We start from the raw sequence: 14,815 nt of genomic DNA on the forward strand, positions 1-14,815 counted from the left end.
AACAGCCTGCAGAGAGAGACAGCGAGAACTCCTTAGCCACACTGATGTTCAGCTGACCGTCCACCCTGTGCTAGTTTAATTAGTTACTGGTCTTGCTGTGACTTACCAACAAGGTCAGGGTTACATTTTGTACAAGACTTTGTATTTCAATAATCATCTAGGATATATATACACAGCTACATACCAGAGTTAGTCAGCTGTAAAGAAGGGTGACATGATGTGCTTTGCAGGAAAAGGGGTAGACCTGGAGATCTTGAAAGGTGAAATAAGAGGTCCAGACAGAATCTTATGCAGGCTCTTAGCTGGGAGGTGGGAGCATATGTCTTTATCCCAGTACTGGAGAGGCTCTGAGTATGAGGATAGCCCAGACTACAGAGGGCAGTTCTAATATAGCCAGGGCTACACAGAGAAACTTTGTCTCAAACAAACAAAAAGAAAACCAGTACTTTGAGGTGGTGGTGGGGTAGTCAGAAGATGGCTACATGAGACCTTGTCACGTACATTTTAAGAGGAAGGAAAAGGTGTAAGGGAAACCATGAAGGGAGGCGGTGGTTCTGAAATAAGAACAAACAAGAGAATTGGGGGTATCAAAGTAAGGCACATTTATTTCAAGCTGAATCTAGATATCATTTTTCTTGCACCCTTGCCAACCCCATCTCATGAGCATGGAGGAATGACTATTTGGGGCATGAAGGAGACCAGGAAATGGGAGAGGTGGGTTGTAGCATGGAGGATGAATATGGCCAAGAAACAGTGGGTGTCTGCTAATCTTCCTGTTACTCGGTATGCTAACTAAAAATTCCAATACAAGAGAAAATATGATTGCGGACATCTTTACGTTGATTTCATGACTTGACTCCCTTAGGAAAATGCTCAGTTCTCAGTGGTTTTCATAAATATTTTATGGATGGAGAGTCTATACATTGAAGTTACACATGTATTTGTTGGTGGTGCTAGAGATGCAACATAGTTCCACGTGTGAGCACTGTGCTGTGGACTACTCCCCAGGGAGGAGCTCAGTGTGCTAATCTGTACATGGCTCTATATGATGGCACCACAGCCACAGCTCACTACTCCCTTGCCGTCTGTGCTGTCTGTGGGGAGCCATCATTCCACTCTGGTAGGTCAGACTTGGACGTTTGTAGGTTCTGTGTGTGGAGTTCAGCATTTGTCTTTCTGCACCTGTCTTTTGTTCATGTTCCTCCCATATTGCTGCAATGATGGAGTGTCCTTTTTTACTGCTGAGTAATGTTCCAGCACACACACGCACACACACACACAGAGTTGTTCTGCTGTCAGTGAACTCTTAGATTGCTTCCATGTTTTGACTAGTGTGAGAAATGTTGCAGTGCATATAAGAGTATGGATATCCTAAGATACCACTTTTATCCCTTTGAATAAATTTGTGTGTCTGTCTGTGTCTGTGTGTCTGTGTACTTGTGTATAGTATAATTGGCTTCTTATAGGCAGATGGGTATCAGCAAATGGTTATTTCTTTTTCTAGCTTTTTAGCATGAAGAAATAAAATAAAAATAAAAGAACAATTTAACACGCCTCTAAATGTCTTCTTTATAGCACCAAACTCAGTAACTAATGCTCCTGTTCTCATCTCTCCCGTTTAGACGCTGCCTGAAGAGAGCAATAGAGATTATAGAATGCCTGGAAGCGCAGAACATGAACGTCCTCCTCTTGGGTAATAAAGCACGAGGAGGGGAGGTTTCCAACCGCATTCACCGAGAGTCAGCTTCTGTGTATATAATTTGCAGAGTAGATTTGTTTCCTTCCCTCCTCCCTTTTCCATAACCTGTAATCCTTTGCCTCAGATTTCAGTGGTGCAGTTTACATAGAATCCTTTCACTTGGAGCTTGGCAGACCCACTCACAGCCCAAGAAGGAATTGCTCTGTGTCTTTACCCGATGGTCTTTGGGACACCCTTTTACCCAGGGGACTGTAGCTGTTTAGATTACTGTTCTTGTCTGTGCTGGCAGCTTTCTGCAGTTGCCATGGAAAGGGAGGTGGTGGGCCGAGGCTCTCCTCTCCACAGTGGGGTATTTGCTCTGCTTTTGGATGGAACCACTCAGTGTAAAAGGAGGACAAACCCACCTGCGGCAGAGATTGCTGCTGTGGCCTGCTCTTTTAGATTTTATTTCACTTTGATTTTAGGAGATGGGATCTCATGGGATTGCCCATGCTGCCTCGAATTTCTGGGCTTAAGTGATCCTCCTGCCTCAGCCTCAAAATTATCTGGAAGTACAGACATGTTCTACCATCCTGGCTTGCTTTAAGAGGGTCTTAGTTTCTAGCCCAGCTCTGCACATTCACACACACCCGGTGGTTACTTACCACTTGTGGTGCTTGCCTTATTGGAACCCCTTAAAGCAAATTGGAAAATATTCCTCTTCATGGTTTCTGGGCCACCTGGTACTATTACCTTAGCCCTGCATGCTCTTAAACACCTTCCGTGTGCAGCGGTCGGTCTGTGTTTTCTTCCTACACACATGCAAACTGCTGGGAGCATTGCCTTAAGCATATTCTTATAAGTTACAGGAAGAGTAGTGTTTGGATTCTAAATAGCTAGTTAAGAGGGATGAGATCTGAGAGGCAGGAAGAGCCCAGAACCAGATCCACCACTGCAGAGCCATGCAGTGTGCAGTCTGGTTCTGATGGATGTGGCATGTCCCCAGAAGTGTGCCATCCACAGAAGAAGAGGAAGATTGCCTTCAAGATGGAGCTGTTAGAAGAAACTGGCAGCACTAGGGGACAGATACAAACATCTCTCTCGGACAGAGAAGACGAGTCAGCTAGTAGGTTTGGATGCACCAAGTTAGATCTCCAGAACCTTCATTAAGAAACAAAACAAAGGGCTGGAGAGATGGCTCAGCGGTTAAGAGCACTGACTGTTCTTCCAGAGGTCCTGAGTTCAATTCCCAGCAACCACGTGGTGGCTCACAACCCTCTGTAATGGGATCCGGTGCCCTCTTCTGGTGTGTCTGGAGACAGCTACAGTGTACTCATAAACAAAGTAAATAAATAAATTTTTCAAAAAAAAAAAAAAGAAAAGAAAAGAAAACCAAAGAACAAAACCGGCATCATAGCATGTGCTTGTGATCCCAGCACTAGGGGGGAGGAGGCAGGGAACACTAGGCCAGTGACGAGCCCTGTCTTGGAGGGTAGGAGGAAGGTAGATGGTACTTAAGGAACAGCACACAGAGTTTCCTCTGGCCTGGCCTCCACGTGCACCTGCACACATGCATGTTCACACACACACACACACACACACACACACACACTTAAATTAGCCCCAGATGGTGGCCGCACAGTCGCTAGGGATGAGTGTAAGCCTAAGATTCAGTGTATTATGATTCTAGGGCACAGGGAGAAAGAGTGCTTACAGCATGATTACATCTCTAGTTCTCCAGTCTTGACGGGACTGTCACCATCTTCCTTGAGGACACTTTTAAAAAGCAATATGAGGGGCTGGAGGGATGGCTCAGCAGTTAAGAGCACTGACTGCTCTTCCAGAGGGTCCTGAGTTCAATTCCCAGCAACCACATGGTGACTCACAACCATCTGTAATGGGATCCGGTGCCCTCTTCTGGTGTGTCTGAAGACAGCTACAGTGTACTCATACAAATAAAAATTAATTAAAAAATTTAAAAAAAAAAAGCAACATGAGATGGACCTTTTTGGAAAGGGGGAATAAAGAGGAAGCCATGGGAAATGTAGACCTGGCTTTAGTATCCCCACATTCTAAGAAGAAAGCATGACTGGATGTACTTCCCTTTGCTCTGAGTCAGCAGTGTTAGGCAAGTCTGTGAATAGGCTTTAGCCTTGTGGGTTAGATGAAGTGCATTCCAGGTGGGCACATGGAGGAATATCAAGAATTCCTCCTGTACACTTGGCAAGGAGAAGCAGGCGCCTGTGCTCTTCAGACAGAACAGGAAAGAGGCTTGTGGCTGAAAAGGTCATTTAGTGCAAAGCAATCCAAGAAGGATGGGGAGTGGAAGAAAAGGGTCTGAGTCTGGAGCAGTGAGTGGTGACTCCCCTGAAGGAAGGAAGTAGGCAGGCTATCGTGCATAGATGCTACTGTTCTCATTTATGTATGGCACCTGTGGGTGCCGTGGCTAAAAGTTGATTTTTCAGGGCTGCCTTTGTTCAGTAAGCAGATCTTTGCTTAGCACCCCTATGTGCTGGCTGGGACCTGTCCTGATAAGCCATAAGCAGTCTGTCTCCCAACTGGCCCTTGTCTATAGGCAGTAACAACAGACCTTGCTCTTGGGAACCCCATTGAGCTGTGTGGGAATGAGAACATTGCTCCTTTAACACTCTGTCCTCCTCCTCCTTGGTGCTGCTGCTGGGCCCTTGTAGAAGAGAACGCTTCTGATCTCTGCTGCCTCCTATCATCTCTGGTGCAAGTGATGATGGATGCCCACTGTCGAACCTGGACTGGGTTTCAGAGCCTCATCCAAAAGGAGTGGGTCATGGGTGGCCACTCTTTTTTGGACCGCTGTAACCATCTCCACCAGAGCGACAAAGAGGAGGTGAGTGTCCTCACTGCAGACTGTTGCAGTCCTGGGGAGAAACTCCCTCTCACTGGGTCACTGTTCTTAGATGTACATTTGCCAGGTACAAGCGTATACTCCACAGACACCAGAAAACTGACCCATTGACCTCAGGATGACTTTAGATGCTTTGAATGACTTTTTCATATTGCTTAATATGAAATCCTTCCAGGGCCAAAAGAATATCAGTGAGCATGTTCAAAGTTTTCCGACTTGTAAGAGTAAGCTTGTGTATATGTTTCATACTAGGAGAAATACTGGTTTTGTAACACTTAGAAAATAGGAAGAGAGAACTCTTCAAATCTCTCTAAATTTAACTCGGCAAAGAGTGATATTTAGTGTATAAATTTACCACAGAAAGTATACTTAGCTGAGTACATTTTCCTTGTGACAGTCCCAGCCATTGCTAGAGCCTTTGTAGGTTTTTTTTTTCCTTTTTTTTTTCTTTTTTTTTTTTTTTTTTTTTTTTGGAGCTGGGGACCGAACCCAGGGCCTTGCGCTTGCTAGGCAAGCACTCTACCACTGAGCTAAATCCCACTCCGCTAGAGCCTTTGAAGTGCTAGAGAAGTAGGCCCTGAGTCCCAGCCTCTTCTCTTTCTATTCCTTGTCATTGTTTTTGTTTGGGGTTTGGGTTTTTGGTGATACTGTCTAAGGTTGGCTTTGAACTCGAGTCTTCCATCTCAACATCCCAGGTAACTGGGATTCTGTGAACGCACCACCACTCACCCTAGGTTGCTTCCCTTTGCATGACTGGCTCGACTGGCTCAGCCTCTCTGTCAGAGAATTGTTTTGTGTTTTTTATTTTATTTTAGACAAGGTGTTACATATCCCAGTCTGGTCTCAAACTCATTATGAAGCCAAGGATGACGGTGAAGTTCAATCCTTGTGTCCATCTCCCAAGCATGGGGATTAGAGCCATATACTAACACAACCAGTTTTATGTCTCCAGAGCCACATCCCTGCCTGAGTTAACAAGCAGTTTGCCTCTGGATTGTAGTGTCCTTTTTTTAGGCAACAGCAACACAAATTCCTTGGTTCTAGTGAAAGGAAAATTGGACCTAGCCTTACCTGATTAAGTCATCTTTAGAGTGAACAAACACATGCTACTAGTGTGAATTGTGGCTTCTCTTTTCTCGATAACTAATCAGCATGTTTGTCTGTGATGCAGAACAGCCTGGCTTAGCGTGCTGTGTGACTAGAGCACCTTGGCTCCTGTTCTTCCGGGCTTGACAGGTTCCTGGGGATACTTGGGCCTGTGTTACTGTGTCACTCAGTTTCTTTCAGGCCAGACCTATGCTCTTCTGTATGCTATCAAACTTAAGAGAAACCACCATTTCTTAGTCTGAGAGGGACTTGGAAGAAGTAATTTGAAAGGCTAATAAGATACACATACTTTGATAGGCAAAGAGGAGGTGATACTGTTTGGAAAGATGTGATTTTTTTGCATGTCTTATCAAAGGGAGACTGACAGGATCTGTATCTTGTTGGGAAAGAAGCCAAAAGAAGGCCTGTGCTCACCCCCTTTAGGGTTGCTGACACTTAAGATCCCTTGCCCTTACTATACAGTGAGGTTTGTATACTTGATGTTCATATATTTAGCTCATACATATATGCCTCTAATCCCAGAGCCTGGGAGATGGACACAAAAGGATTAAACTTGACGTTCATCCTTAGCTACGTGATGAGTTTGAGACCAACCTGGGATACGTAATGCCTTAATGGTATTTTCCATAATGTGTAGTATGAAGCCTGTTAAGAACCAACATGCTGGAGTTCTGAAGGAGAACTGGCTGCTGTGATTTGTGATATTACTGATGCAGAGCTGGCCTTTTATCCAATAATTCTTACCACCTTTTTACCAGTTCTGTGTGAGGCCTGCATCTCTCTACTCTTACAGAAGGTAGACACTGTCACATTCTTGCCTTACCTTGTTACAGAATCACTGGTGGATCATAAGTGCAGTACAACTGAGAAACAGGGTCAAAAGAGGACCCAGTTAACAAAACACATTTGAACGTAGGGTAGGAACCCATTATGCAGCTTTTGCCTTTGCCTGCAAGACCCTCTCTGATTGGTAAAGAGGGGAACATTCTCCTGCTGAGTCTCCAGCACCATCCCCACCTGTTAACATGGGGTGGGGGAGAGGAGGTCAGGAATGCCCCCATACACTGTTTTTCTTGACAAAGTGTAAAGTGATAGTCATTATGATGTCCTCGTTTTGCAGTTGAATTCTCTGAAGAAGGATAGAATTCACTAGCTGGGCAGTGGTGGTACATGGCTTTATTACTAGCACTCAGGAGGCAGAGACAGGCAGATCTCTGAGTTTGAGGCCAGCCTGGTCTATAGAGCAAGTTCCAGCACAGCCAGGACTATACAGAGAAACTCTGTCTTGAAAAAAACAAAACAAAAATAAAACCCAACAACAACAAAAAAGTAGTTCACTTAATTGGAGTTCAGAATTAGTGTTCTCTATCACCAAAGCTAATTGCAGCCTCTTGTGTGTTAGTGCAGATACGTTATGCATTATTAGGTACTTACCTCTGGCACAGTGGTACTTGAGATGCTGATGCTAACCAAGGGAGATAGTCTCCCTGAGAATGTTCATCACGTGGAATAGGTTGTCTATCTGTCAGAGAGACAGGGTTGAGAAGCTCCTGATGGCTGTCTGCTGAGCTCAGGACAGGCCTTGCTGGACGTAGGCTTGCTAAGTAGTGTGTCTTGTTTCCACATAGGTCCCTGTGTTCCTGCTTTTCTTGGACTGTGTCTGGCAACTGGTGCACCAGCATCCCCCGGCATTTGAGTTCACAGAGACATACCTGACTGTTCTGTCAGATAGCCTGTATATACCTATTTTTAGCACCTTCTTCTTCAATTCACCTCATCAAAAAGATACTAACATGGTAAGAGTCCCTCTTAAAGACCCCTGTGCCAAAGAAGCTGCATCTCACAGACTCCATGCTTAATTAACCGTGACTCTAAAAGTCATAAGTATTCAAGGTATCCCAGCTATTCCTCCTAGGAAAATATTTAATATACATAAGAATATATAAATATATATATACATACACACATATATACATACATATATACATATATACATTATGTATATGTATATGTATATACATACATACATACATACATGAAGCTTGAAGCACAATAAATATCTAGCCCAAGAATATATATTGTAAGTATTAAGATAAAAGGAAATTTTGGAGTTTGGGAATTAAGCCAAATTAAAAGTTACTCTTTTTGAAGGTAGAGCAGATGTCCTCTGTTCATTGCCTTATGTACTCTAGGTATCTGTTCATCTCTGTGCCTTCATCTAGCCCTCTCCTGCTTTGTGACGGACTTCGAGTTGCTAGATTGCCAAGTCCGAGGAGGAAGCAGGAACAGTGGAAGCTGGCATCTTAGATAGCCCTGGGTTCCGTGACAGCCTTGCAACCTGCCAGCTTCATACCCTCAGGCAGTTCACTTGTGTTCTCTTAGCCTTGGTTTCCTCAGATGTCAAATATGTCAAACATGGGAAGTAGGGGTTAACTCACAAGGTTGGGAAGGAACCCAGCCTCAGAGCTGACATAGACCACTGGGAATATGGGCCTTCCACCATCCTCCCTGCCAAGGGCATCTACCTTGAGAAACACAGTGCCTACACAAGCGTTCGTTGTCAACCCTGGCTGAGCCTTCTCCCTGAAGCCTGTCTTTTCTGAGAATGAGTGTTTGCTTCCCAGCCGTCCCTGGAAGCTGTGCTGACGTCACTATGCTTGTTCTGGCAGGGCAGGGAGAGCCTGGATGCACAAAGCAAGCCTTTGACGCTGCTCACCGTGTGGGATTGGTCAGTACAGTTTGAACCCAAAGCACAGACTTTGCTCAGAAACCCTCTTTATGTGGAAAAGCCAAAACTGGACAAAGGCCAGCGGAAAGGATCACGTTTCAAAGTAAGATGTGCTGTCTTAACCCCACCCCACCCCCATCTCCACCAGCTCCTCCATCCTGTATATGTGAGGACAAAGGCCACTTTATGAATCTCTCTGTGGGTGTGTTACCTCTTCCTATGGCCTGCAGTTGGGATCTGTGGTTCTCAGGTTATTGATAAGACATGTCACTGAGACTGCTGTGGCTGTGGCTGTGCTGCTATGCATGGAATTGCACCTCTTACCTGTCTCCGTGTGTGGCTGGTAGATAAGGGGGTGTTGATTAGGAAGGGTTACCACTCATTTGCCAGTTCATAGGTTTCATAGCAAGACCTTGTCTTTGTTTTTAATAAAAACTTTACTATTTTACATGCATGCGTGTTTTATCTAATATTTGTCTGTTTACCACATATGTGTCTGGTGCATATAGAACCCAGAAAAAAGGGCGTCAGATCCCCTGGAATTGGGCTTCTAGTCAGTTGTGAACCTCCATGTGAGTGCTGGGAACCAAACCTGAATCTTCTGGAAAATCAGTCAGTGCTTTTAACCACTGAGCCATCTCTCTAGCCCAAGACTTGTCTTTTTTTTTTTTTTTAAGATTTATTTATTTATTATATATAAGTACACTGTCACTGTCTTCAGACACACCAGAAGAGGGCATCAGATCTCATTACAAATGGTTGTGAGCCACCATGTGGTTGCTGGGATTTGAACTCAGGACCTCGGGAAGAGCAGTCAGTGTTCCTAACCTCCGAGCCATCCCTCCAGCTCCCAAGACTTTTCTTAATAAACCTGTAAACTGAGAGTGGCAAGCATCGTGTAAAGGTCTGTACTGTCCCCAGCACTACCTACTCTACTGCAGTGGGATAGCTGTGTCCCAGTGTTTTCCACAGTTGTCACCCTCCAGCTTTGGCCCATGGACTAGAGTTTGCCAGCCAGTACCCTAAACCACATAAAACAAGTCCTTATTTCCCTTTAAGACATATTTGTTCCTGATTTTGCTGATTATCATGCCCCAGAGTGCTCTAACTGATGCACGGTTTGGTCTGCATTCTGTCACCTAGCCCAGAGTCTCTCAGATCCCTTAGGCTCTCAGAGCAGAGCGATGGCAGAGCTACACCTGTGCATGTCATTCTCTTTCCCATCACTGTCCTGCCTATCCCGCCTGATTCTCGGGGCTTCTAGGAGCCTTACCAGTTCAGGTTCTAGCTGAGAAAGATGGGGTGCAGGTGAGCTATGGCCAGTACTTAGAGACAGTGTCAGCTGCTGGGGACTAGACCTGCCATGTCACCCTCTTAGCTGCCCTGAAGCCCAGCATGGATGCTGATCTTTTCTTCTGGTAGAGCAAGATTGCTGCAAAGAGATGAGCTTTTCTGTGGTGTGTTGTGCCCCCTGGTGGCAGCCTGCTTGTCCTCTGGAGAGAGCTGGACTAGAGTCACAGAGCTGACTGGTACCTGTGGGTCAAGGAGCCACTGGGACAGCTAAGCACCCCTTTTCTGATGTCCTCGCTGTCTCTTCTTATAGACAGTGGCAGGTGATGTTGGCTCTAGGAGAGGCTGGGAGGGAAGATTCGAGCCAGAGGACAGGAGGATTGCAGGCCGAGTAAATGGGGAAGGGTTGGGGCAAGCAACATTGCAGGGACTGACATGAAACTCACTGTATAATCCAAGCTAGCCCTAAACTTCTGGCAGCCTCTGGTCTCAGCCTCCCGAGCATGGAATTACAGGCGTCAACCACTCCTTACAGCTCTCCTCCTTTGAGTGAATCCTTAAGAACAGAAGAATTGGCAGAAATAACCTTCTCCTACATTTATTTGTACCTTTTCCTTTGAGCATTGATGAATCCCCATAACCTCTGACCTATCTTCATAACCCTCTCATGGTGTACCCAGAATATAATACCTTGCTTTGTTCCTGAGAAAGCTAGCAAGCAGGAACAAAACTTAAGTGCTCTCATGTTTGCTGCTCTGAGCAGCCTGTCAAACAAGAATAGCTGGCCCAGTGAGCCCATTCCTCTTAGCCAGCGCCTCTGCTGCTGTTGCCTGTTGCCCTTGTTCAAAAGAGACGTTAAGACTTCAGCTGGAATTCACTGGGTGCCTGATAAGCTAAAGGTTATTTTGTCCATGGGATCATATCTTCAGGTGGTCAGTACTGATGCCTGAAGAAGTGCAGAAGATTCTGTAGTCAAGAGCTCTCAAAAAAGAAAAAAAAAGAAAGAAAGAAAAAGGGAAAGAAAAAACAGTGCTAGGCGTCAGTGACTGCAGGAGAAGGATGCCAGTGCTCCTGACCAGACTGATCTACACAGTAGACTGAGGGGTCCACAGTGGCCAAGGCTGTGCAACAGAACTGTGTCTCAGAAAGCCCCCAAGACTGGCCTAATCATTAACTTGTGTTAAACCGGTTCCGGCAAAGTACTTTGTGTCCATTGGTCTCAGAAGGACCAGTCTTTCCCAGCATGACTTTGTGTCCAGCCCCACATATGCCGGGTTCCTCTCCTTTGTTGATGGTGTGTCACACAGATCACCCACTGCCACCATGAGCAGGAAGTGCCCCATGTGCTACAGCATTGTAATGGGTACACAGGAGATGACCCTGCTCATAGCAGGATGGTGATGCTCATCATTAATCATCATTCTATTTTAATGGAAATAGCTGTAACCTTGCCTCCTAACCAGATACTCTTTTGTTTTCTTTCAAAGCATCAACGACAACTTTCTTTGCCACTTACCCAGTCTAAGTCATCTCCCAAAAGAGGATTTTTCAGAGAAGAAACGGATCATTTAATCAAAAACCTTCTAGGCAAGAGAATTAGTAAACTTATTAACTCTTCCGATGATCTCCAGGACAACTCTCGAGAGTTCTATGACAACTGGCATAGTAAGCCCACAGACTACCATGGCTTGTTGTTGCCTCACATTGAGGGGCCTGAAATCAAGGTGTGGGCTCAGCGCTATTTACGTTGGATTCCAGAAGCCCAAATCCTGGGTGGTGGCAGAGTGGCCACTATGGGCAAACTCTTGGAAATGATGGAGGAAGTGCAGAGCTTACAGGAGAAAATAGAGGCAAGGCATCACAGACAGGAGGCTATCCACGTACAGGCGCCTGGCCTGCTCAGGAACTCTGCCCGCCTGTCTTCCCTGTTCCCCTTTGCAATGCACCAGCGACATTCAGCCAAGCCTGTCTTACCCACCAGTGGCTGGAAAGCTTTGGGAGGTGAAGATGACCTGGCCAAACGAGAAGATGAGTTTGTGGACCTAGGGGACGTGTGACTCTCTTCTCAGGGACTGTGAAAGAGGCACACTGTACGGTGGGACAATTGTTCCTGGACTGGTGTCACGATGTTAGCTCAGTGCTGTGAAGGAGAGAGCAGGGCTTTCAGGAAGAGAGCTGGTTCTCCTTTTCTTCCACAGTTCTGGAAGACAGCGCAACAAAGCCATGCCTCTAGGATGCATAGGAGGGAGTTCCTACTTGACCTGTCATAGGATTGGGGTCATTTCCTGACATCTGTATTATATGTACACACAATGGCTCGTGGCCAGGCTGCTGTGAGAGCCTCCTGATTTCTCTGTGCCAAGATAATTACATAGCCATTTCGAACAAGAGTAAGGGCAGCTTTATGCGGCATCTAAGTGGAGAGACAGAGGATTAAGAGATGTGCTTTGTCTTAAACCATATTCCAGCGTGCACACACACACATGCACGCACCACAGAAAAGTTGACAGTTCTTCTGGTGTCATCCATCCTAATGTTCAGTCCCTCCTTCCTGAACTGTAACAAGGCACAGGGTGGGTGGGGCAGCCGCCTTCCCTTTTCCTTTGCTGTCATTCCCATCTTACCTTTTCCTGTTCTGTGCCATTCTGGGGGTCCACTCGGTGCACATCATCCCAGGGTCTTGTTGCTGACCTGGGGAAGGTCCTCTGGCTTCCACGGGGGAGCTCTTGGAGCCCTGTTTTGTTCTTTTCTTTTTTTTTTTTTTTTTTGGTTCTTTTTTTTCCGGAGCTGGGGACCGAACCCAGGGCCTTGCGCTTCCTAGGTAAGCGCTCTACCACTGAGCTAAATCCCCAGCCCCTGGAGCCCTGTTTTGACTGCACACTTGGCTCTCTGCTCGAATACCAAGGCTCGGGGCACCTAGAGACTCTCAGCAGCCCCTCAGCTCCCTTTGCCTCCCCACTACCCTCATGATGCTGGGGCAAGCAGGACAATTCGAATGTGGCTCTCACAGGAAAGCAGCCATGTCAGCAGCAATTATCACAGGATGCCTCAGTGATTGAAAAAGCCATAGAAGGGAACTCAGCCCTGCCTAGTCACCGTGGGTCTGCTGTGTTAAAGATACATATTTTCTTACTGTTTGAAAGCATACTTTGTAAGGCTTCATGCTGTCATTCTCAACAAAGCTCTGTCCAGTCCCACAGAAGTGTAGAGAAGAGGGAGTGGGCAAGGGACCTCACTGAGACTGCCTCACATGTTTGCCTTTTTTCTCTATTTGCTGGTAGGGAGAGGTCCTGTTAGGAAATCTCTGTTGCTCATGGGCAATAAGGCATTTTGGAACTTAACAAAAAGTCCTTTCTGATTGCACTGAATTATCTTTCATATGTAGTGATCATTTTTCCTCGGCTCCCTCCACAGTAGCGCACAGTCTGGGTTGGCGTGTTGACTCAGCATGTTGGGGGGTGGGGGTCAAGATCTGTGTTTCTGGGACCAAATGCACTCAGTCTCGGTTGCCTTAAGAATCTTTCAGGCCAGGCCTGCGCTAGGAGTGCGCTAGGGATCTAGAACACGCCCGTTCCTAGCTGCCTACCTTGTGTTCCTTGGGCTCTCTTAAGCTAGCGCTAACTGCCACGCCCTCAGCCTCTGCTTCACAAGTCCTCAGTGGAGAGAACTATTTTTGTTACCGTATTATAGCATGAATATTTATATGGTAGCCTCTGCAGTCTTAGTGATTTCTCTCCCCCCCCCCCAAAAAAAAATTGCCTCATGTGATGTTTTATACTTCACAAAGTATGGTTTAAAGGCACAAGGTCATCATCCTTGTTATATCAGTTGAATGTGCATTGAAATATTTTTCTATGCTTTTTTTAAATCACAATAGAAAAGGTAAACAAGCTGTTGCAACCTGTGTGGTTACGACAATTTATGTTATGTATTTATATTTGAAACCAGATTTCTATAACTTGCATTTCTGTACAGAACTTTCCATAGGTTTATATATTGTGTATTTTTATTCAAGATTGAGATGTGGTTTATGTTTAACATTAAAAGATAAAATAAGACCCTTTGTTTAAAACACACTGTGCAAGTTTGGAAGTGTCTGTTAATAATTTACTGTATATAATACTTGCCTTTGTTTATACCTCCAAGTTTTTACACTGAAGATAAACTAGCTTTAATTAAATTTTAAAAATTTAAGGGAATAAGCTGTTCGGCTGAGTCAGTTTAAATGTGCAGTTTATTTTCGGGGTGTTGGTGGAAGTTTATACATGCCTCACTGCATTGTAACTGACTGCAGAGATTAAAGAACAACTTTCAATCAGCGCCATAACTGATGTGCGTGGTCTGACTCCTGGTTAATCCTTCTTATTCATTCAGGATATGATAAACGTGTCCTGGGTTCTGGCAGGACCACAGCAAATGGAGCCCTGGGAAAGCTCAAGGCTGTACTTTCCTGGAGCCCCCACACCTCCATCCTCTTCTCTCCTCTGTGCATGTGTATGTACATGTATGAACACTCATGTGTTGGCTGGTAATAGGCAACCAACATCCAAACATACTCAGCAGGTAGAGGAGCTTGCCACCAAGCCTTATGACCCTAATTCAATCCCTAGGATCCAACAAAGAACTGTCCCCTGTAAGTTGTCTTGTGACCTCCACGCATACCCCTCTTGTCTGTGGTCCCCACACAAATAAATGTGATTTTTAGTGATCTGAAGGTAGATGGGGCCAGAAGCCCTCAGGTGAGTGGAAGAAAGGGCTTTTGTGTCCTGAAATGCTGCAGTGTGGGTCTTTGCTCCAGAGGAGTGGTGTGTGTGTGTGTGTGTGTGTGTGTGTGTGTGTGTGTGTGTGTGTGTGAGTGAGGGCTCAGTTCTATTTTTTTGTTGTAAGGAATGGAGCTCATAAAACTGAGACAGAGGCTTTGTTTTCTTCTCAGATGAAAAGGTGAGCTGGTCCACAGCAAGCGACCTAGGAGAAGAGCATTGTGTAGTTTACTTTGTTTAACACTAAGTTGAGACACATTGTTTTGTTTTGAGTTCTGTCTCTCTGACCTCTCCCACGGGCAGATCTGGCTCCCCAGCTCCCCTGCCTTTGTTGTTCCACACCTAGAACACCCTTCCCAGTGTGGCCTGGC

General features: G+C 45.6%; 1 protein-coding gene across 7 annotated transcripts in view; it reads left to right on the forward strand.

Moving 5' to 3' along the window:
* Mtmr12 (myotubularin related protein 12) overlaps positions 1 to 14,015 on the forward strand; it is a 69,598-nt gene extending 55,583 nt beyond the window's left edge. For 5 of the 7 annotated variants that reach the window (XM_039102201.2, XM_017590832.3, XM_039102200.2 and 2 more), the window contains 5 exons: positions 1,623 to 1,693; positions 4,369 to 4,541; positions 7,295 to 7,462; positions 8,336 to 8,497; positions 11,172 to 14,008. In XM_039102201.2, coding sequence (XP_038958129.1) covers positions 1,623 to 1,693; positions 4,369 to 4,541; positions 7,295 to 7,462; positions 8,336 to 8,497; positions 11,172 to 11,741 — 1,144 coding nt within the window. In that variant the 3' untranslated portion in view covers positions 11,742 to 14,008. Of the gene's footprint in view, positions 1 to 1,622; positions 1,694 to 4,368; positions 4,542 to 7,294; positions 7,463 to 8,335; positions 8,843 to 11,171 lie in introns of those variants that run through there. The other 2 variants (NM_001415035.1, NM_001012077.2) reach the window with 2 other exon arrangements.
* Positions 14,016 to 14,815: the final 800 nt, after the last annotated feature.

The sequence above is a fragment of the Rattus norvegicus genome, chromosome 2 (assembly GCF_036323735.1).
Source record: "Rattus norvegicus strain BN/NHsdMcwi chromosome 2, GRCr8, whole genome shotgun sequence".
In the NCBI taxonomy this organism is placed as follows: Eukaryota; Metazoa; Chordata; class Mammalia; order Rodentia; family Muridae; genus Rattus; species Rattus norvegicus.